The sequence below is a fragment of the Acomys russatus genome, chromosome 18, assembly GCF_903995435.1.
Source record: "Acomys russatus chromosome 18, mAcoRus1.1, whole genome shotgun sequence".
Classification (NCBI taxonomy): Eukaryota; Metazoa; Chordata; class Mammalia; order Rodentia; family Muridae; genus Acomys; species Acomys russatus.
In genome coordinates this window covers 2,617,372-2,640,405 of record NC_067154.1, presented here as the reverse complement: position 1 = coordinate 2,640,405, position 23,034 = coordinate 2,617,372, and the positions used below count along the sequence as shown (strand labels likewise).

Sequence of the window (23,034 nt, the reverse complement as noted above, 5' to 3'; positions counted from 1 at the left end):
AGAATTATTGTTAATTTATCTTTTGATTTTGCCATAGAAAAAGTCATTTTTAAGTCCAGATTGTGCATTGTCCCTTACAGTATGAAATACCCAGATTCCCCTAATAAGGAACTATGGAGCTTTTAGCTCCTTCTGCAGGTTACAGGAGGTCACAGGAGCCACACACTTGCACACAGTGAGTGGGCCTTTTCCTTCCCTAGGAGCTCATTCACAAAGAAACTACAGAGTTGATCTAAACACCTACTCCACGGCCAGGCAGGATGGCTCAGCAGGTAGGGGTGGTGGCTGCCACCTGATGCCTTAAGTTCAGTCCCCACTCAAGGCCCACATGGTAGAAGAACTGACTCCTATGACTTGCCCTCTGACCTGCATGTGTGCTGTGGCTGGTGCACAGTGCAATGCTTGAAGAAAGGTTTATTTGTGAGTGTGTGTACCTGGGTTAGGTGTCCTCAAGTCTATTAAGGAATATAATTTGAAGCACATCAAAATTATTACCTAGGGGCTGGGTCCCAGTGCTCCAGGGGCTCAGAGAATTCTATCCTCTGTGGGCACTTGCACTCCTGTGTCCATGTGTTACACACAGATAGACACACAGGCACACACACATAAATAACAGAATGATAAATGTATATCTTAAAACAGCACCTGCACAGCAACAACAAAACCAGCCAAACTAACACCATATGGTTTCAATGAATGTCTCCATCCAGCTGTGTGCACCTCTGGGAAAGAGCCCTCCGGCCTCAGTGCATTTTAGCCACTAAGTAAAGAATCTGTGATTTTTATATATTGTTCATTTATTACTTTAAATTTTTTATATTTTTTATTTTCTATATGAGTGTTTGACCACAGGTACAGATGCATGTACCATGTGACTGCCTAGGAAATGCACAGGACGGAAGGCGTTGGATTCCCTTCACAGGAGTTTCAGTTGTGAGCCACTGTGTACATGCTTGTATCCTCCACAGGACTCACAGGTGCCCTTGACCACTGAGCAATCTCTCCAGCCCATAATGAGTGTTCCTAAACAAGGTGTCAAAGAAGGGATAGAAAAGCATGGGAAAGTTGTGTTTTCCAATATTCACTTGCATTTAGCCGATTCAATACCTGCATCTGATGTGGTTTCATCCATGAGTCTGGCATACATTAAATCCACTTTTTCTATTATCTCTTCAAATAATTCAGTAAGAAGTCCTGCGTCCTTGCATTTCTTAAGAAAAGGAACTTTGACAACTGCACCTAAGAGCAAACAGTACATCTTTAGGAGGAAATGGGCAGCTACTGATGTCATGTGATCACATTATACTTTACCAGTCAATGGCCAGCATGCTTGTCTCATTTTTCTGTAGCTCAAAGGTAAATGGTATAAAAAATTAAAGCATTTCTCTGCTGATAGGAACTGTGTGAATTAGTGTGATGTTGTAGCATTTGGCTTCAAATGCTTGAGGTGACAGCCTCTCATGTTAGTAATGGCTACCGTGTTGTAAGGATGTTCCCCTTACAGAAGGGAAGCCACCTATCCCCTGAGTGGCAGCACACCACTGGATTCTGGCCTCAGGCAAACCCACCTGCCTTCTTAATGTGTCTCCTCAGACTGAGAAGAAACGGTTACTGTAGCTCAAGCACATTTGATACAGCATGGGTTCTAACAGAGTGCACAGTGCTAATAAAGACCTGTGTTCTTATTAGGTACAAAGGCCCAGAAGCATAGAGGTCAAAGCATGACACCAGCTTTGGAACATATGGGTCAACATTTTATGACTATCTGAAGGCCACTGTGGTTCTGCAACCATCACTGAGAACCAACCTGTGTGACTGAGGTGCTCTACCGTCATGTGTCTTTTGTCATGTTTCTTCTTTGTAGGCTACAAGAGAAAATCAAGATTGCATTGAGTTTTCATATTGGCCTGTAATACTACAGTAAATAAAAATGTTTTGCTGCATCATTAAAAGTATTAATCAAATTACAAAAAAAAAAAAATCTATTAGACAAACTTTTTTCTTGATGAACTCCTGGATCCAAATGGTACCCTAAAATAGTTGATACCTATGGGGTGTGCTGTTTGTGACCTAAAATACAATTCCTAAATAAACAACAAGAGGGAAAGAGTGCTGTCTTGTACTAATTTAGTTTATATCACCTGGTAGAAATAGTGTTCACATCTCTCCAAATTCTTCCACTTTTTTGTCTACTAATCCAGAAAACTACAAGTTAGAAACTCAGTCAGGTGTGAACCATGTAGCTCGGAAACACTTGTTATGAATGAATGTTTGTCTGTACTCTCAGCCTGTTAAGTGTCCTGGAAGGGAAGATGTTTCACTGGCATTCACTAGCCAAGGGATGCTTGACAGAAGCTGAGGGAATGACGTCATCCCTGAGCTTCTAGCTCCTTACTACTCTAAACTTTTAACACGTTAGGATGACTAAGCACTTGCGGAGTGTAGGGCTCTCCCCAAGATGCCACGCTAAGACGAGCTCCAGCTCCATCTAGGGAGAGAACACACATGAAGGATGCTGTGGAAATGCCAGCTCCTCCAGTGATTTGAAAACTGTGAGTCTCTGGCATTCAGAATTCCATGTAGGCTTTATGTGAAGAAATGAGATCTTCAAGTCAAATTACCTGTGTGGGAGAGTCTGATGAGAGGTCTTTCTCCCTTTCTCTCTTTTTCTTCAGGCTTGGGCAGTCAGCTAAAATAGAAACCATTTAAAGGTTGGAATATATAAAACAATAATTGCTGGGCTGGGATGGCACACGCCTTTAATCCAGCACTCAGGAGGCAGAGGCAGGTGGATCTCTTGAGCTCAAGTCCAACCTGCTCTACAGAGTGAGTTCCAGGACAGCCAGGGCTACACAGAAAATCCCTGTCTCGTGTGTGTGTGTGTGTGTGTGTGTGTGTGTGTGTGTGTGTGTGTGTGTGTGTGTGTGTGTGTATGAAAAGATTAATGTTTGCATAAAGTAAAACATACATGCCAAAGTTGCTGCAAAATTAGAAGACTGGGCAAACTTCGACCTAAGCATGTGCAACTTACAACAAAAGACTAATTTTAATTCTAAGCTCATAGGCAGATGTAAAATTGAAAACAGCAGATGGTATTTCACTGAACAGAAGAATCAACTCAGGCCATACCTGACTCTTGGAAAGGTGCAGCAGTATAGCAAGTGGTCCCGGATCAGGTTGACATGTGCTCTTATCTAATACTTGCGGAGATCTGGACAGTCCTATTTCCTTATCTACAGCAGCCTTTTCAGAAGATAATTAGCCAGTTCTTGCTTATCCAGAGATCTATCACTTATGTTCTTTGACCTAGTGACTTTTCTTAGAAATTGCATTTAACAGTATAGTTATGAAATGGGACAAAGATTTATGGAGAATAATTTTGAGACAGGATCTAACAATGTAGCTCAGGCTAGAATGGAACTAACTCTGCCTTTGTGTGTGTGTGTGTGTGTGTGTGTGTGTGTGTGTGTGTGTGTGTACATGTACATATATATGTATACACATATGCACACATTATTATCATCATTCCCTGTCAACATACAGTAGTGGAAAGCAACTGCAATGCTACTTTCCAAGAATTAAAAAACATAATGACTATCGATGGCTAGAGATGGCTCAGGGCTTAAGAGCACTTGCCGCTTTTCCAGGGGAATCAGGTTTGGTTCCAAGCACCCACATAGTGACTCACAACCATCTGCAACTTACTGAGAAGAAATTATATTATTTCATGTTTTACCTAAGTAACTTTCTTTAAACCCACTTTAGAAACTTACCACTCTGCGTGGTCTCTTCTTGTTTTGGAGCATGTTGTTGGCAAATAATCTGAAAATACAGAATTTCAAAGAATCACTAAATCTTTTAATTTGTAGAGATCCACCTGCCTTTGTCTCTGCGATGCTGGGATTAGAGGTGCACGCCACTACATGGCTAAAATACTTATTTCTAAAAAGAAATGAGTTTAAGTGTGTGTGAAATATCAGCCCCATCCAGTGTGGGTGAGACCGGCCAGTGTCTTTGTGCCCTTTGAGCATTGGAGGGGACTGTGTTCCCTGAGGGCATGGGTGCTGAGGAGATGCTCTGAGCAGCACTGGGTCCTATGCATCTGAAGGACTAATGGCCAAAATTTGCAAGCTTCATTCTGACTCTCCACTGACCTTCAAATGTAACACAGACGCACACGCATTAGCCTAAAGAAGGACCTTTCAAGACCAGAGCACGCCTTCACAAGAACTTGTGTTTGGAGTGTCTTCAAAGAGAGGCCAGCAGCAGAGGACACTAGAGACCTGAGTGAAGGAATTGTAAGGGACTTCTCTGCCCCCAGGCTTGCCTTTGTCTTAGCCCCTTGTGGGACCTAGTGTCCTCCGCTTTACCTCAGTGCTCCTCCATGCAGCCTTCCCAGCAGCACCCGGCTCCAAGTCATCTCCTCTACATCAGCACCTCTGAGCACCTTTCATGTGGTCTCAGATTGCATTCCCAGACTGACATGGATGGAACTGGTGCCCCTCACCTCTCCAGTGCTGTGATTATACTACCATGCTTGGCTATAAACTTTTGAAATGTATAGAAATGTATAGAAAAGATTAGAATAGACACCCCCAGTGCCCTCTCCCTGCCCAGTGTCCGTAATTCTCAAGTCTAGACAAAGCCCCTTCCTGCTTCAGCCCCCCCATGTGCCAGTGTTCAGAGTGGTCTTTCTGCACCCTCCCCCAACCAGTGATCACTGGCCAGGCTCATTCTCTCTCTGTGTCCCTCAGCGCCTGTGAGGTGTCTCATGGGCACCTGAATATTTATAAACTGCACAAAAGCCTGACTGTTGATTGACAAAACAATTAAAAAGGTTTTTTACTGAGTTATTTATTTCGACTATGATCAATATAGTTTTAAAAAAAAACAAAAAACCTTTTAGGGTATCTTCGTAAGTTTCAGGCCAACCTGGACTACTTGTTGAGTTACTGTCTCAAAAAAACGAAAAACTAGATACAACGGGGAATTCAGTCCCCCCCCTTTTTATGTGTTTGCATCTACTGTAATAGTAAAGTGCGTTCTTTGTGAACGTGAACAACAGTGAAGTTCTAAGAATATAACTACCTATACGTTTCTCAGCAATTCAAATATGAAAAGTGTCATGCAAACTGAATGGAAAGTTAAAACAGCAGCCAGCCAGTGTGCTGGCGAGATGACTCAGCAGATGAACGGTCTCACCATCAGGTCAGCCGCCTGAGGTCCACATCTGGGTCCAGCACAGGAGGCCGAGAGCTCACCCCCACAGGGTGGGAGTATAGACCCATGGCTCTGTGGATGTGTAAGTGAAGGAAGGTCTCTTCCTGTAGCAGTAAAGAACAGGCTTGAACTGGCCCCTGCCTCCTGTAGCACACGCGTGCTGCCATTACAAACGAGGCTCTCACAGGAAGAAGAGAGTGCAGAGAAACTGTAGAAAGTCCAACAAAACCTTGAGTAGTTCTTTTCCCCGTCATGTGCAGACATGTTGTGAAGCTGAGTTCCTGATGGGTGTCCCATAAGTCCTGTTCTCACATAAAGACCATTTGCATAAATGAAGCTGGAGACGTATGTCACAATCTGACCACTCCTTACACACCCACCTCCTCCACCATTTAGTTTTAAAGCTATTTGATTACTTGTAGGTTCCACGAGCTCCATCAACTTGTAGAACTGCCTGGTCGTTTTTGGCACAGAGTAAGTGATAATTCTTGGCACAGGATGATTCCTCACATCCCACGGTGGCTCCTCTTTTTTTACATAATGAGCATTTCTGTAGAAGAATAGATCACACTGGGTAAGCCTGTTTCTTGGTTAAAAAGTAAGGTTGTCATTAAATGTTACTTCAGTCAGCATGCCTGTATTTTTGTTCTGACTATCACTGGTGTATCCCAGCCTCCTTCCCCACACTAAATGTGACTTAGAGGAAGTTTCAAAAAAACTGAAGCCAACTGGAACAAAAGGTCTGGAGTAGACAGTTGCATCATAGTCCACGTAAATGTAAACACATGTAGATGGTTTCCAAAACAACAGTCTTTCCCTGTAAATAAAGAACTCTTAGATGTAAAGCTGGCAGGCTTCTTTCTCCCTGGGCAGGGCGTTGGTCAGGGGATTTTGAGTGTGAGGCTCAGCAGCTCTTTGTTGTGCCACTAAGAGATGTGTGGCCTCAGCTGGTGCTTGCTATGGCTTCCTGTTAGACATCTCGTCCGTGATGGTGCCACCCGCCCTACCGAGTTGCTGCTCAGGGTAATATGAAATAAAGGGACCTGTTTCCAGTGTATAAGAACTGAACAACATTGGAACCACAACTAGAAAATACAGTATTTTTCTTGATGCCTTGTTTCCCTATCTGGCTTTCTAAGGAGGTGGTGTAGAGATGGTGTGGCATTGTGTGTCTGCAGCCGTTGACACCTTACTGTGGGTGTGGTCAGCCATGACACACTCAGACTTACCATCCTATTCACTAATCTGCAAATGGACTTTTACAAAGGAAGTCCAGACACCCAGTGAGCCTCACAGGATCCCCTCTTTCCCGGATAGGCACCTTATGACCCCAGTTCCAAGGCAGATGCTGACAGGCAATAACCACTCAGCAGCTGGTGCAGAAAGACATGCAGCCATGATTGACACCTAGAAGGCATCTTACTCCATGTGAGGGATGAAGCCCTGGATCGGCTTGCCACCTGCACCTTTGTGGCAGCAAGAGGACCAGCTAGCTGCTTTGGGGCAGGAGAGCAGAAGGAAGGACCTAGGTGGCACTGCTGAGCTGCTGGTTGGCATTTGCTCTGGTGAAATGGCAGTTGGGGCTTGTTAAAACCTGTCTGACGGGAGTCAGTTCACTCAGTCTGTTCATCTCAAGCCTGCTTTCCTGAAGGAGGGATAGACAGCTCTCAGCTGAGGCCATCCCTCACAGTCCTACTTACCACTCTCTAGGATGTTGCTCTAACCCTACTTTTACCAATAGATATTTGTTTGTTTGTTTAAATGAAAGAGTCTTTAAAAAAAACCTTTTGTGTATGTGACTGGGTGAGTGAGTATGTATTGCAGGTGCCTGTGGAAGCCAGCAGAGTGTGTCAGACACCCTGGAGTTGCAGCTACAGGCAGCTGTGAGCTGCTATTTGGTTGCTTGGAACCAAACGCAGGTCTTGTGGAAGGTCAGCAAGCATTCTTAAGTGCTGATCCATCTCTCCAGCCCCTAGCAGACTGACCTTCGAATGTAGCCCCCAAGACTCACCCTGTATGAGTAATAACACACGTCAACTTACCAATCTTTGTCCTCTCCAGATCTCTTTCTTTACTGATTTCACATCAAAATTTCTATCTGTATCATATGGATCACGATCCGCACATTCGACCAGTCCTGATGAGTACAGCTGCAGGTTGGGAAAAAAAAAATCCAGAGTTGGCATGAAGCAGTCCTGACCAATACAAGTCAGAGATGGTGCTGAAAAGGCCCGAGGGGGAGGGCTAGAGTAGACAGCGTTTCAGAGCCTTGGCCACTTTACAGGTAAATAATTGGGCACGAGCCCAATTCTTTTAGATGTTTGTCCAAGAGGAATAAAAACATATGGGAGACAATGGCTCATACACAGATGTTCATTACAGAATTTGCTATCCCCTCAGACTGGACAGAATGCATGTGCTGACGGACGGATGAACAGACTGTGACACAGCCATCTCACAGGATAATATGAAAACGGGGAGCAAATACTGATCCATCCACCTGTTAGTCTCAAGGGACCTCCCTTGGGGTGCTCACGTCCTCTTGGGCTGAAGTTCCTCATAGAGAAATGTGTCACATGGGCAGAGAGCCTGTCCTCGCTGCTCTATGTCAACTTGACACTAGCTAAAGTTATCTTAAAAGAGGGAACTCAATTGAGAAAATGCTTCTCTAAACTCTGACATTAGCCCATTTTCTTAATTACTGATCAATGGGGGAGGGCCCAGGCCAATGTGAGTGGCACCGTTCCTGGCCTGGGGGTCCTGGGTTCTAAAAGAGAGCTGACAGAGCAAGCCATGAGAGCAAAGCAGTAAGCACCCGATCAGCTCCTTTCTCCAAACTCCTGTTTGAGTTTCTGTCCTGAATTCCTTCTATGATGAGCAGCTTTATGAAAGTGCAGACAAATAAACCATTTCCTCCTCAGCTTGCTTTTTGGTCATGGTGTTTTATTACAGCAATAGAAACTCTCACTACGACACAGTCTACACATGCCCTCCTGTATGCTTAAAGCTTCTCTGTAGGACTACAGTGTAAATGCTATGGAAATGTCTGCTGTAGTTGTTAAGGCAACAGGGTAGGAAAAAGCATGTGTCTACTCCATAAAGGTGTATTATTTTCTGAATGTTTTGGCGGAGTACATAGATATAGAACCCAGAGAGCCAGCTGTACACATGGCATAGGAGAATCTCCAAAACACTTCTGAGCAATGCAATCCACACACTAAAGAGTCCATGCTGTGCACTACTGTCATGTGAGCCTAAGAAAACACCAATCTAAAGTGACTGGGAATAGATGTGAGGAGGCATGAGAGAATGTTCTGGGGTCCTGGGAGCTCCCTGAATAGTGACAGAGATCATGTGGAGGCAAGCGTGTTTTAAAACTCAACTGTACACTTCAGTCAGCTGCATTCTTTAATGAAATGTATACTGAGAAAATTTACTAAAAATGTTGAGAAATCAACAGTCCATCAGAAATGGTTTAACAATGGAAAAAATGTAAATACACAACAGGGCTAAAGTAAAAGGCTTAAGGGATGAAAGCTTCATGCAGCCCATGTACCTCAACCCTTTGCCATATTGTTTAGGATAACAGGTGATAACCCAAGTTTGGGGATTACATGGCACTGTAGATACAATGCTAATGTTGATTAGATGGAACTGTAGACACAATGCTAATGTCGATTAGATGGAACAGTAGACACATTGCGAATGTTGATTAGATGGAACTGTAGACACATTGCTAATGTTGATTAGATGGAACTGTAGACACAATGCTAATGTCAATTAGATGGTACTGTAGACACAATGCTAATGTCGATTAGATGGAACTGTAGACACAATGCTAATGTTGATTAAATGGAACTGTAGACACAATGCTAATGTCGATTAGATGGAACTGTAGACACAATGCTAATGTCGATTAGATGGAACTGTAGACACAATGCTAATGTCGATTAGATGGAACTGTAGACACAATGCTAATGTTGATTAGATGGTACTGTACACACAAAGCTAATGTCGATTAGATGGTACTGTAGAGACAAAGCTAATGTTGATTAGATGGTACTGTAGACACATTACTAATGTCGATTAGATGATACTGTTGACAATGCTAATGTTGATTAGATGGTACTGTAGATACAAAGCTAATGTCGATTAGATGGTACTGTAGATACAAAGCTAATGTCGATTAGATGGTACTGTAGATACAAAGCTAATGTCGATTAGATGGTACTGTAGATACAAAGCTAATGTTGATTAAATGGAACTGTAGACACAATGCTAATGTCGATTAGATGGTACTGTAGATACAAAGCTAATGTCGATTAGATGGAACTGTAGACACAATGCTAATGTTGATTAAATGGAACTGTAGACACAATGCTAATGTCGATTAGATGGAACAGTAGACACAATGCTAATGTCGATTAGATGGAACTGTAGACACAATGCTAATGTCGATTAGATGGAACTGTAGACACAATGCTAATGTTGATTAGATGGTACTGTAGAGACAAAGCTAATGTTGATTAGATGGTACTGTAGACACAATGCTAATGTCGATTAGATGATACTGTTGACAATGCTAATGTTGATTAGATGGTACTGTAGATACAAAGCTAATGTCGATTAGATGGTACTGTACACACAATGCTAATGTCGATTAGATAGTACTGTAGACACAATGCTAATGTTGATTAGATGGAACTGTAGACACATTGCTAATGTTGATTAGATGGAACTGTAGACACATTGCTAATGTCCATTAGATGGTACTGTAGACACAAAGCTAATGTCTGATTTTGAAGGATGAATTTTACTTATGTGAGAGAAGGTCCTTGCTTGCAGAAATACAAATTCAAGTATACAGGACAGATGGAACATAATTTAAAACATATCTAACAGCTGGATAGGATGGCACATATCTTTAATCTCAGCACTCAGGAGACAGGGGCAGATTTACCTAAGTGAGTATTTTCACCTCAAAGGCACTCTACCCACTGGGGCATTATGATTTATATGATCATATTCTTCTCTCGGCAATCTGTAACAGTGGTTGCAAGCCACCATGTGGGTGCTGGGAATAGAACCTGGGTCCTCTGTAAGATCATCCAGTGTTCTTAACCACTGAGCCACCTCTTCAGTTCTACACATGTAGTTTATAAGATATTACAAGTAACTTACCAAACAATTTTCATGAGCAGCTATATTCACTGATGGTGCAAAGTATATCACACTCCAGTCGTTCTCTTTGGGACAGAGGGCACATATCCTTTTTTCCATCTTTTCTGTACCCCAACTGACACCTATAAATAACATGTAGGTTAAAAACAGAAAAGCACATCAAAAGAAGGAGGCAGGGCCCTCTTTTTATAATAGAGTCTTAATTCCTGAAAACAACAACAACAACAAATCAGCACTCTAAGTGGGGCAATAGCATTTCTTGTGTGGTACAGCCTCAGTCAGAGCTCTGGACCAGTGCTGTCAACAGAAAGAGAGCAAGCCACAAAGGGGAGCTTTGTTGTAACTCAAAGCTTTCCAGGGGTCATACTGAAATACATAAAACACACAAAGCAATTCTCTGATGATGTCTAAGAGCTGCATTTATCTACGGGCAGATGTGAACTCAGAGTGAAGTTTGATACCATGTCTAGATATCAAAAATAGTAATACTAGGCTTACCGTGGTATTCTGTGAGCTCCCTCACCATGGGTTCTTGGTCAGATTTACAGTAGCAGGCATGTACTTCCTCTTGCTGGCCTTTAATTGAATTAGAAAATCAGTTGGTTACCCCTATAACATCTGTGCCACTATTGTACCCACGAACATATCTTCCCATGCTGGTCTTAGTGTAGCTCACAGTGTTCACAGCTGTGTTGGACTGTTGATCATTTTTCTTCTTCAACAAGCTACATGGCACCTTCCAGTACAAAGAAAGCTAGGCAACAAGGAAAATCCCCCTGGTAATTGCCTAATTTCTCTGTGTCCTCTGACTAAAAACTGTGGTATCTTTGGCAATAGGGTCTTATCAAGTTCTCAACTGGTCAAAGTGTGGAGAATAACTGTCATGGACTTCATGATTTTCTAAGATGATCCCAGAAATGCTCAGCCAACAAGACAACTAAAATCACCTCCACTTTCCCCAAGGCTCAGGGACTATTGTGGAAGATGGAATGGAAAGATTCCAAGATCCATAGAAACAGGGTCTTCTAGACATGACAGAGATGCTGTAATCAGAAACTCAAAGCATCTGTGGCTGCCTGCACAAGGCCTGTGTAACATCAAGGCAGTTAAAAGTCTACTTGGCATGGGGGCGGGTGGGTAGGTCAGGTCTCAGTAAGATTCACTGAGGAGATATTGTCAGTTGATGGTTTGTGGGGGACGGAGTGTTATATATCCTTTGGGGTGTGGCCCCTGTTAGGTCTGCCATACTTCAGGGAATGGACACACACACACACACAGAGAGGGCGGGGGGAGAGACACGAGGGATTAGAACGATGACTCAGTAGACAAGAGCTCTGGCTAGTCTTGCAGAGGACCCAGGCTCCATTCCTAGCACCTACATGGTGACCCATCTCCATCTCTAACTCTAGTTCCAGGGGGATCCTGTGCCCTCCTCATCTAAACAACACAGGCACCCTAACATTTATGCAGGCAAGATCACACACAAAATAAGGCTGGATAGATCACTAGTCCCCCACAGTTTGGCTGGAGACATCTCTACCAAGTGACTTAAGACAATGGTTGCCTGGGCCAGTGTCAGGGACAGAAGCTGCCTTTGCTGACTTCACTTGGGCAGCGACCCCTGCAGTCACTGTGATTGAAGGCTTGAACAGGCTTAGCATCAGTGCCCTCCTACTGTCTCTTTTCCTGCTTTAACCTTTGGGTCAGACTACTACTCAAGATCTAGGGGTTGGGGGCATTGTAATAGCCTGTCCACGTGAGCTTTTGTTTTATTCCTGTAGTCCGCTGTGCATTATTTCTGTTTCCTGTCCCAGAGGGGACCTCTTTCTGCACTCTGGTCTTCATGATTTTCTAAGATGATCCCAGAAAACTGTGGACCACAAAACTGACAAGAACCTGGATCCTCATGCTCTGAAGAGAAGAGAAGAGAAGAGAAGGCCCTCTCAAAGACACCATCACCACAGTGGCCCTGAAACACCAGCCTGAACTATACAAGCTTATAGGAAACTAATGGCTACTTGCAACCCCGCACCCCAACCTGATCCTCAGTATCCCCCAATTGCCCCAAAGATTGGGGCCCCCTTTCCAGGTTGCCAGCATCCCCAGTAAGCCCTTTCTTCCCTCCCTTCCCAGCAGCCTGTATTCAGCAGAATTGCCTCCATCACATTGGCCTGTGGGGCATTTTCCTGGTTGCTAGCTGATGGAGGAATCACAGGCCACCATGTGCAGCTCCGCCGCTGGGCAGGTGGGTGTGGGTGTGCCGCACAGCAGGCTTGAGAGCCAAGGGAAGCAAGCCAGGAAGCACTGCTGCTGCTTCTTCCTTCCTTCTCTGGATGATGACCAACCTGTCAGTCAAACAAACCCTTGGCTTCCCTGAGTTAATTTGGGCCATGGTGTTCATCACGTCGGCAGAGAAACCACAGCACATTTTAAATGACGACTAAGAGCTGAAAGGTGGCAAGCAAACTGCCCCAGCTCGCACTTCCTCCCAGGTTACTACTTGCTATCACCAACCAGGTTTAGAGAAATGAAACTAGAAACTAGAACCTAGAAACTTGCAGTGGTACTTCCGTGAGCACCTGTGCCCTAGCCATGGCCAAAGAGATGGCACCGTCCGGTGACCCAGTCCCCACTTGTGAGTCCTCAGGTGGTAGCCAGCAGGAAGCTATCACACCTAACTTCCTCCAGGGAGACTGTAGGCTGCTGCTGAGGGCAGAGCTGGGCTTACAGGATCTGGGAAAGCTGTAGGCACCAGGGACCTCAGGAACTTGAACCCTCTAGGCTGACCTGTTCTGTCCTCTTGGGACCTTGAGCCACAGGCCTGAGAGCTATAGAGTTAGGGGGACAGGCATGCAGAGGCAGGCAACAGAGTCAGAGGCAGTCTCTGCTCTTAGTGTTAGAGGTCTCACATGAGGATCAAGGGATATATCTGTTACATATGTGTGGGGGCCTAGAACCATCCCATATATCCCATCTCTGGTGGCTCAGTTTCTGTGATCCCCTATGTTCCAAGTTAGTTGACTTTGTAGGTTTTCTTGTGGTGTCCTTGACCCCTGTAGCTCTTTCAATTCTTCCTCCTCCTCTTCCACACGATTCCCCAAGCACTGCCTAATGCTTCGCTGTGGGCCTATGCATCTATATTCATCAGCTTCTGGGTGAAGCCCCTCAGATGACAGTTATGCTAGCCTCCTGCCTGCAGGAAGAGCAGAATATTAGTAGTAGTGTCAGTATCAGGGTCTCTCTCATGGCATGGGAGTAGAGTTGGACCAGTCATTGGTTGACTGGGTCAAGGTTTTGTGTGGGGGTTGGTGTCCCTCTCTTTCCACTGGAAGTCCTGCCTATAACAAGGTGACCACTTCAGGCTTAATATCCCCAACTACTAGGAGTCTCAGCTATGGTCACCACCATAGACTCCCCCACACCAAAGACGCCCCCTCACTGATTTCAGTTCTCTCTCCCAGCCCTCCTCCCTTTCCCCACAACTGATCCCCACTCCACTCCCACCCCCTCTCTCACCCAGTTCCCTCCCTCCATCTACTTCAGAAACCCTTTATTTAAAAAAAAGAAAGGAAGGAAGAAAAAGAAGACAAAGAAAGAAAAAAAACAAAAGGTCAAAGAAAGAACAAACAAACAGACAGAAGAGGAGGGGAGGAAAGCAGCAGCAGGAGCAGCTTCTCCCTGCAGCAGACAGAGGCCAATACAGAAAGGCACACCTCATCAAAATGCAGAAAACAATTGACCTTAGGCACCCAGCCCTGATGGCTACATCTACAACCAAACCCCTACATCTAACACTCCCGGAACATCTCAGAAGAGGAAGTGGAAAGACTGTAGGAGCCAGAGGACCAGAAAGTTTTCAGAACATTGCCTTCTAGATACTGCCAGAAAGCTCCACCCATGAAATCTCAACTATATGACTGCCTGAACAATGTCCACACCAGCTGACGTGCCATCATGGATGGGTGAAATCTCTGGGGTCCCACACCTAGATGAAGGGTTAAAAAAAAATAACAGAGGAGAAATCAGTCTTCCTAAAGGATAAGCCCCCAACTAGTTATTCAGGACCAAGTAGTCAGACCTAAAAGCATATACATACAAGCACATATATGTTTGTATATATTTATAATACACACACATACACACACTAGTAGTTTTAAAAAATAAGCCACGAGTTTAAAAGTGAGCAGGGCCTGGGGAACAAAGGGGAGTTGGAATGATACTATATTTTAAACAAAAATAAAACAATTTTTAAAAATTGTATTGAAAATATTCATCTCTTATACAACACATCCTGAACACAGGCTCCCCTCTCTCTATCCCTCCTAGTTCCCCCCAAAACTCCCCTCTCCCTCAGAAAATAAAATAATTTTTACATGTTTACTTTTTTGAGACTATAATTACATTATTTCCCACACTTCCTCCAACTCTCCCATTTACCCCTTTGCTGTCTTTCAAATTTACATCCTCTCTTGTCATTGTTGTTACATAATCATAGCATCTACACACACGTGCGCGCGTGCGTGCGTCCACACAAATATCCTTACATACATTTATGCACAGCCACTGACACACACCCACACCCATATCATTACATATATAAATACAGCTGCCGACACACACACACACACACACATCTTTACATACATAAATACGCCAATGACACACACATACATGCCCACACAAATATCCTTACATACATAAATACATTGACACACTCACATACACACCCACCCACACGCATAAATACAGCCTGCTCAGTCTGAATGGTATTCAGTTGTATGCTTTGGGGCTGACCATTTGGTAATGGATTGTGGGGAGCCAAGACCCTAGCAGGGAAACATCTCGGACCTTGGCATAGTACATTGAGTAGACCTGGGGCAGGCTGCCTTGTGACCTCTTTCCTTCCTTGCCTCAGGGTACATTCTAGAAGGCTGCCTTGTAACCTCTTCCCCTCCCTCAAGGTACTGTCCAGCTGTTCTCAGTATTCCCGGAATTACAGAGACCTTCAGAGGACGAGCAGAACAAAGTCTATAGATAACATCATGTGGTTCCAGATGCCTAACAATTCCACCCAGCCCCAGAACCACAGGGGCCCTCACCCTGCCAAACTTCCTGACTTCCTGATATCTTATGAAAACCGCCCACCCAGATCACCCCACTCAGCCTCCTGCTTCAGTGGTATATAATTGCCTGTGAGAAAATAAAATTTGATCAGCTTGATCAGACTCCTTGACTTGCTGTCCGTTCTTCTCGTCTCTTGTCCCCCATTCTCTCCCTAGGGGTCCGAGGGTCCCAGTTGATTGTCCGGCGGGTCCGGACAGTGGATAACCAACTGGTGAGTTCTTCCCTGGGGAAGATTCTTTCTCCTGCTCTCAACATTCCTTAGTTGCTTCTAATTCCTTATATAGTGTTGAGGCCTCCAGGGCTTCGCATCCACATGAGCATGGCTTCTGGTGTTGCCCTTGTCCGGCTCATGTGTAGGCAGTAACGCTTATGGGATGTTATGAGCACAGCTTCTAACACATCTCAGAGCAAACTGTCTGTTCCCCTGGCTCTTACAGTCCTCCCACTACCTCTTTCACAGTAATACCCGAGTCTTAGGTTTTAATGATAAATAAAATGCATTAAAAAAAATAAAATAGGCATTTCAAAGAGAGGAAACATGTATGGTCAATCAACATGAGCAAATCAACCTAAGAAGAAATTAGAGGAAGTCAAGCCTTATGATGCCTTATATATCAATTAGATTGTCAAACATGAAGTCAGGCAATACCAAGAAAGGATGGGAATTCAGATCTAGACTAGCTCAAACTCATTAGAACACGTTTCAGCTTGTCTTGTTATCTGGACAGTGGCTTAAGAATTCTATATGTAGTCTCTAAAGAAACACTTGCATGTGCACACTAGACATATGTAAATATGTATAGAAGTACATTTTTAATTATTTTTGTTAGCTGTAGCAAGTAACTAGATATATCCCAAATGTTCCTGCATTCAAACACGTTGTGGTATATATCTATAATCAAATACCATATGTTAAAAGTGGGCGGCAGAGGTTAGAGGGGAACAGTGGAGCTGTACAGAGTGATGGCATCACATCACACAACAGAGCCACTTAAGAGGTTTAATGGGGGGGGGGGAGAGAAGTAGAGAGAGGAGAGGTTGAGAGAGGGAAGGTTGAGAGAGGGGAGGTTAAGAGGAGGGTAGAGAGGAGAGGTAGAGAGAGGGGAGGTATAGGTAGAAAAGTAGAGAGAGGTAGCGAGAGCCACATAAAGGGTCTGTCTTTTATATGGCTCTGGGCAGGGCCATGCCCCCATGGCAGGTAAGCAGTGACATCTCAGGTAGGTAGACGGAAACAGAATCCTAACACCATATAATAGTAAAAAATCACCTAACTATGGCTTCACCATCAACACTGAAGATCCCCACGTGGCTCCTTTCCAAGTGATGCACTCCCCTAACATTCAGCTTTTGCTTTCATAACCAGAAAGAAATTTCTGTGTTTTGCTATTTGTATTTCATGTTGAGGTATCAAATGAATTGGTGGTAGAAACGGGGCTCTGAGTCACTGGGGAGGAAACAATTTCTTTTTTCAATGTGCATGCATGTGTTGTGTGTTGTATGGTACGAGTGTGCAGTGCCCCCTGAGGCCCAGAAGAGGCATCAGATCTCTTGGAGCTGGAGTTAATAGGTTGTCATGAACCTCCGACTTGGCTGCTGGGAACTGAACTCAGGCCCTCTAGAAGAGTAACGTGCCCTTAACCGCTGGCCATCTCTCTGACCACACAAGGCGTCATTTTAAGTCATGCCTGCGACACTTAAAAAAAGAAAAAAGAAAATCCCTGGGGGCTGGGGAGATGGTTCATTGTCTAACTCCTTCAGGAATTAAGCGTGAGAAGTTCCTTTAGGATCCCTCAAACCCACATCAAACAAACAAACCAAACCAAAACAAAACAAAATAAAAAATGGCCTAGGTGAAGCCACACAAGACTATAATCACAACAGTGAAATTTTTGAAACAAGAGGATATATCTCCACGGCTTGCTGGCCAGTCTAGGCAACTATGGACAACTCGGATTTTCCAGGGTCGGAAGCCCTGGTTCAAATGATCCCGCCTCCTCCCTCGTCCACTCAGAATTCACGTGCACCCTTCTCCGCCCAAGTCCTCCACCCTGGTCCCCGCGGCGGGCTGTGATACCTGCGGTCCTAGACCAAGAAAACTTCAGGAGTCCCGATTTCTGAAAAACAAAACAAAAACAAACAAAATTTTTTTTTAAAAACTGGAAACAGAGCCAGATACACAGCTAAAAGAGACTGGCGACTACCTCCGCCACAGAGCACCGGGATCTGACGTCACGTCAGGCGCCGGAAGCGAGGGGGGGGTTATGCCGAGGCGTCATCTTTCTGCGCGAAGCTAGCGGTTGTTGACAGGCGGCGGAGGCGGCTGGAGGGGAGCTGCGGAGATCCTATCATGCCTTATTGGGCAAGCTGTCCTGGGCCGAGGCCTCTGGGCTGGGGATGAAAGAAGAGGATCAGATGCCGAATCTGGAGGGCTCCGGGGCCGGGCGGTCAGTCGGCACGCAGACGGGCAGCATGACGGGTGAGTGGGGGGGGAGGGGGGAGCCCTGCTCCGGCTCGCCCTCTCTCCGGTCCCGCCTCTCGCTTGGCGCCCTGTGTGCCCCTCTCGGCACCGTACCTGCACCGTGTCTCTCTCCGGCCTGGCGCCCTCGCTGCCCAGTGTCTCCCAGCGACTCCTGCCAGGCTGGCTGCTCCCCGGTCTCCTTGCGAGTCGCGTTTCCCCGTGCTGCCCAGGGTTTACAGATCGGCGTCCTGTCCTCCACTCCTGGTTGCGGGACCTAAACTCGGTCTCCCCGAACTGAAGGGCCGGAAATTGCGCTTTTGCTTTGCTTGCCCAATTCACCGCGCGTGATTTGATGCGTACCCCAAGTTTCGTCTTATGGTTGAAGATCAAGCTTGGTCTAACCATTGTCCCTTGAGCAATGCCTTGTTCCAGCGCGGGGTAGGGGTGGGGACCTTGTTCCACGACTACGTCAGAGCCGAAGACTTGCCCCAATTTTTTTTTTTAACTTTTTGGATTATTTCCGGAGCTTCTGTGTCGGTTGTATTATTTTACCTGTGGGGTGAACTGGAGGAAAAAAAAGGAGGCAACTTTAGAGAGAGCCACCCAAGGTCACTGGAAGTGAAGTCGTGGCCCCTCCTGCTAAGGAAGCAGATGGATCCTCCCGCTCAGCAGTCCGTTTGCAGCTCACTAACAGCTTTGAGCTTAGCTCCCTTGCCATCACTAGTGAAATTCTGAAGCGCTTGCCTTCTCTTTTGTAGGTCAAACGCCAAGGCTTTCTAAAGTCAACCTTTTCACCCTGCTGAGTCTCTGGATGGAGCTCTTCCCAGGAGTAGAAGCCCAAGGGCAAAAATCTCAGGTATAACTTGTTTCTGTTAGATAGCGTTTAGCCTTGGGAAAGCTGAAAGCCTAAGTTTTCTTTCACTGTGGTCCTCATAGACGAATCCAGCGGGCCAGGCTTGAGAAATAGCTTCATGGCTCATTACTCACAGTGTAATAGCTCATGTTGCAGTCTGGAAAGTTACTCCTGCTGCTTGCCATGACTAACAGGCGTTAATGGTTTTCTTTTGGAGACATGTAACAGCTTAAAATGTGCATTGTAAAAGTCAGAGCTGTTAGTAATTAAATACTGAATGTTAGTTTTATTAGCCACATTTGAGCTCATCATAATTTTGTTTATACACGTATAAATTGAGTCCTTTTTGATGCACAAGTGTGTTTTTTTTTTTAACTAGTGAAGTGTAATGTGAAACTTTCTGTTATGAAACGCCCTCATTTTGATAGAGAACACTGAGACAAGGCGCTCTGACGCAGATGCTTCCGGGTTGTAAAGCTGCACTAGAAGCAGGAGTTGACCCAACTTCTTGTCTCTCATGTTTCTGTGCTCCTTCTCACCCGAGAGTTCTGGCATGGTTTGTTTGTTTAATAGAAATACCTTGGGGCTGGAGAGATGGCTCAGAGGTTAAGAGCACTGACTGCTCTTCCCGAGGACCCAGGTTCAATTCCCAGCAGCCACATGGCAGCTCACAACTGTCTGTAACGTCAAGATCTGACACCTTCATACCGACATACATTTGGGAAAAACACAAGAGCACATAAGATAAAAATAAATAGATTATTTTTAAAAGAGAGAGAAATACCTTGATTTTGTTTTAAATATTTTATTTGAAATCTTGTTTAGAAATCTGACTCATACCTGTATCAGTTCAAGGCTTTTTTTTTTAAATTAATTTATTCATATTACATCTCAATTGTTATCTCATCCCTTGTATCTTCCCATTCGTCCCTCCCTCCCATTTTCCCCTTACTTCCCTCTCCTATGTCTGTGTCAGTTCAAGCTTTTAAATAAAAAAATCTAACTAGACATAGAAATAATTACAAGGGGCATCAAGAAAGCTAGCCAACTTGGAGAGAGAGGCTTGACCTAGGAAAGTTTACTGCTTATCTGTGCTGACCCTTCCCTGCTACACTCACTGTGTTACTGGCTTCCCAGCTGGACTTCCCAATACCACAGTCAGGTGGGCTTCCCTTCTATTCCTTCGCTGTAAGCGTTGGCACCCAACGCACCAGGCTGAGGAGCCCTCAAAGGTACTCTACCAGTGTGTGCTAGCTTGAAAACTTAATTATCACTTTTAACATTGTCTATATGGGAAATGTGTTTTAAATACCCGAAAAGGAAATTTACAACATGCATACGTTATCATTATCGCCTGTTTGCCATCTACTGTCTGGCATGTATATGTGTATATATGTGTATAGTTTCATTAGTTTGTGTATTATGGCTGCTGCAAAGAAGCAAGCCAGTGATAGGGTTGGGGAGAAACAGAATGGAAGGGAGAGCACGGTGCTCTGTTTTCATCTTTTTATATAAACATTATTATTGAAGCTGAAGATGATACAGTAAACTAGCAGCATTAAAAAATTATACTACATATGCTTTCCGGAGGGTTCTCTTTGTATTAGTTAGTACTTAAATAATTTTTGAATTTTTCTATCCTCCTTTATTACATAAACCAGGACTACATGCCTAGCTGTGGCCACTGCCTACTGTAAACTGGGCCCTCTCATATCAATCATTAATCAAGAAAATACCCTAAAGTCATGCGCATTGGCCAATTTGATAGCCGCAACTCCTTAATGACAGTCCCTTTCCCAGGTGTCTCTAGTTGTATCAGGTTGACAAAAACTAACCACACAAAGTCACAAAAGCTCCAAGATTCAGCCTGACATGTAGCCATTTAAAGTACTTTTATGAGTTACCAAATTAGTGTGTGTTCATTGTTTATAAAATGAAGAAAAATCCTCCCTACCACCTACAGACTGTTGTCATTTTCTATTGTTTTATCCTTTTTCTTTTTACTCTTACTTAGTTGAGATATTTAATTTTGGATCTTTTTCCAGTAGATGTAAGACATATGAAGGCTGTGGTGTTAGTATGTGCGTGGGAGCAGCAGCACGGCCTGCTGTTGTAAGAGCGGCCTGGATTCACATTCTGGTTCAAGCTCTTGCTACTTCCTGTTACTTTGAATAAATTTATGTTTCTGTGTCAGCTTCTGTTTTAGTATAATGAAAAGTGAGTAGTACATACAATGTTTTGTTTTGAGGTCCCGGCAGTTGAACCAAGAGCCTTGAACATGCTGACAAGTGCTCCAAACCCCAAGCACATTCACAATTCTTATAAGCAATGAATGAATTCAACTCATAATGCCCTGCGCTGTTTTAGACTGTGGGAGGGTGGTTGGGTTTTTTTGTTTTTGTTTTTATGTTTTTGGTTTTTCAAGACAGGGTTTCTCTGTGTCACCTTGGCTGTCCTGGACTTGCTTTGTAGACCAGGCTGGCCTGGAACTCACAGAGATCTGCCTGCCTCTGCCTCCCGAGTGCTGGGATTAAAGACGTGCGCCACCACTGCCCAGCTAGACTGTGTTTTGATTATGATTTTAATAAATTGTATAGCATTCTATTGTAATGATGAATGTTTTCATTGTCAGTTTTGCCAGAGTTAATATTTAATATATTTGCAAATATGACTGGTGTCTGAGTTCTTATGTGCTATCTAATACTTCTATTGTTCAGCAATAAAAACAGAGTTTTTAAAAGTGTCTAACCAATGGTTGAAAAAGAAATTAGTTGTCTATGAGACTTATAGTAAGGCCGGGGCAATTAATAAAAGGTTTGAAATGGAAGTCAGGTACCATGAAGATGGCTGACTTTTCTGAAGAATTCTCTTTCCTACTGGTTCATGCTCTCCTTGTAGTCCTATCTAAATCTTCTGACTGTTTAAAAGCAGGTATCCCTTGGTTTTCTCTCATCCAGTTCTGCCCATAGTGGACCTTGTTACCTTATTTTGTGACATATGGCCTTCCTGAGCTTTTCTACAACCGAAGCAGTGTAGCCTTAAAGAGAAGACAGTAATCTGACCTACTCAGTATTAGCTGGGTGACCATGGTTGTGTTGTTTTAATTTGTCCCTGTCACAGTTTTCCTCATTCCTACCATGGAAGTAATAACTATAGAATTGTAATGATTAAATGAAAAATTTTCAAACCTTTTCAAAAGCTTTCATTAAACTACAAAGAAGGGATGAATCAGTAGGAAAGAAAATTATTTTGAAATGCCATCATAGTACTTCTATTCCAAACTTTTTATTAAACACCCCCAAACATTGGTACTTAGGAGACACTTGATACCTCTTAAAAACTCATCTGTTCAGTTAGCATTGCTGCGGTTACCCTCACTGTCCACCAGCTGCATTCTGTCCAGCATCTCCTGCTCTGCTCGAACAGACACCTCATCCCCAGGATGCAGTTTTATAGGCTATTCTTTGGAAGTTGTTCCTTTTCTAGGAGACAGTGTTAGTTTTGTACGGGTAAACTCAGCCCTCACCAACATTGCCACTCTTACTTTAAGACTGCCCCAATTTGTTAACCATTTCCCCTACTTTGTGGCCCACAGAATTCTGTAACACCATTTCAGCCGTTCATTGGCCTGTGTTCACACGTCCTACAGGGTGTGAGGACTGCTTTCAGAACAGTCAGTGGCATCTAACTACGGGTCTGTAAGCACTTACTGTACTAATAATTAAAGGGCCAAGCGCTGCTACATCTATTTATTTAATCTCGTGTGTGGCGTTTTGTCTGCATGTATGTTTGTGTATCATTATGCTTACCTGAAGCCCACGAGGCCAGGAGAGGGCATCAGATCCCCTGGGACTGGAGTCACAGATAGCTGTGAGCTGCCGTGTCGATGCTGGGAATCAAACCCGGGCCTTATGGAAAAGCAGCCAGTGCTCTTCACTGCTGAAGCTTCTTTCCAGACACTACCTTCTGTTTTAAAACTTTTATTTTGCTTCAAGTTTAGAGAAGACATCCCTATATTAATTTTTTACTACTGCCATAAAAATTCCCACAAAGTTGATGACTAAAACAAACATTTTATTACCATACAGTTCTGGAGGTCAGAAGTCCAGACTGAGTCACACCAACTAAAACCAAAACGTGAGCAGAGCTGATTTCCGCCTGAGCTCTAGGAGCAAATGTCTTCTTTGCCCTTGTCTGG

At 44.2% G+C, this 23,034-nt stretch overlaps 2 protein-coding genes and 1 long non-coding RNA gene across 4 annotated transcripts in view; 1 reads left to right on the top strand and 2 right to left on the bottom strand.

The window, feature by feature from the left end:
- Positions 1-1,121: 1,121 nt before the first annotated feature.
- LOC127202053 (uncharacterized) lies at positions 1,122-2,737 on the bottom strand. The gene is made up of 3 exons (XR_007832279.1): positions 2,622-2,737; positions 1,808-1,865; positions 1,122-1,239 (listed from the first exon to the last, which is right to left on the bottom strand). It is a non-coding gene; the product is annotated as an uncharacterized LOC127202053 (long non-coding RNA).
- Positions 2,738-5,237: 2,500 nt separating this feature from the next.
- On the bottom strand, positions 5,238-10,528 carry LOC127202052 (PHD finger protein 11-like). Its single transcript, XM_051160645.1, has 3 exons — positions 10,402-10,528; positions 7,263-7,370; positions 5,238-5,770 (listed from the first exon to the last, which is right to left on the bottom strand). Exons 1-3 carry the CDS (start codon positions 10,498-10,500, stop codon positions 5,633-5,635), a joined length of 345 nt encoding a protein of 114 aa, XP_051016602.1. The 5' UTR covers positions 10,501-10,528; the 3' UTR covers positions 5,238-5,632.
- Positions 10,529-17,794: 7,266 nt separating this feature from the next.
- The window catches only part of Cdadc1 (cytidine and dCMP deaminase domain containing 1), a 30,774-nt gene continuing 25,534 nt past the window's right edge, over positions 17,795-23,034 (top strand). For both annotated transcript variants that reach the window (XM_051160643.1, XM_051160644.1), the window contains exons 1-2: positions 17,795-18,001; positions 18,742-18,839. In XM_051160643.1, the coding sequence (XP_051016600.1) occupies positions 17,920-18,001; positions 18,742-18,839 (180 nt within the window). In that variant the 5' untranslated portion in view covers positions 17,795-17,919. The remainder of the gene's footprint in view (positions 18,002-18,741; positions 18,840-23,034) is intronic.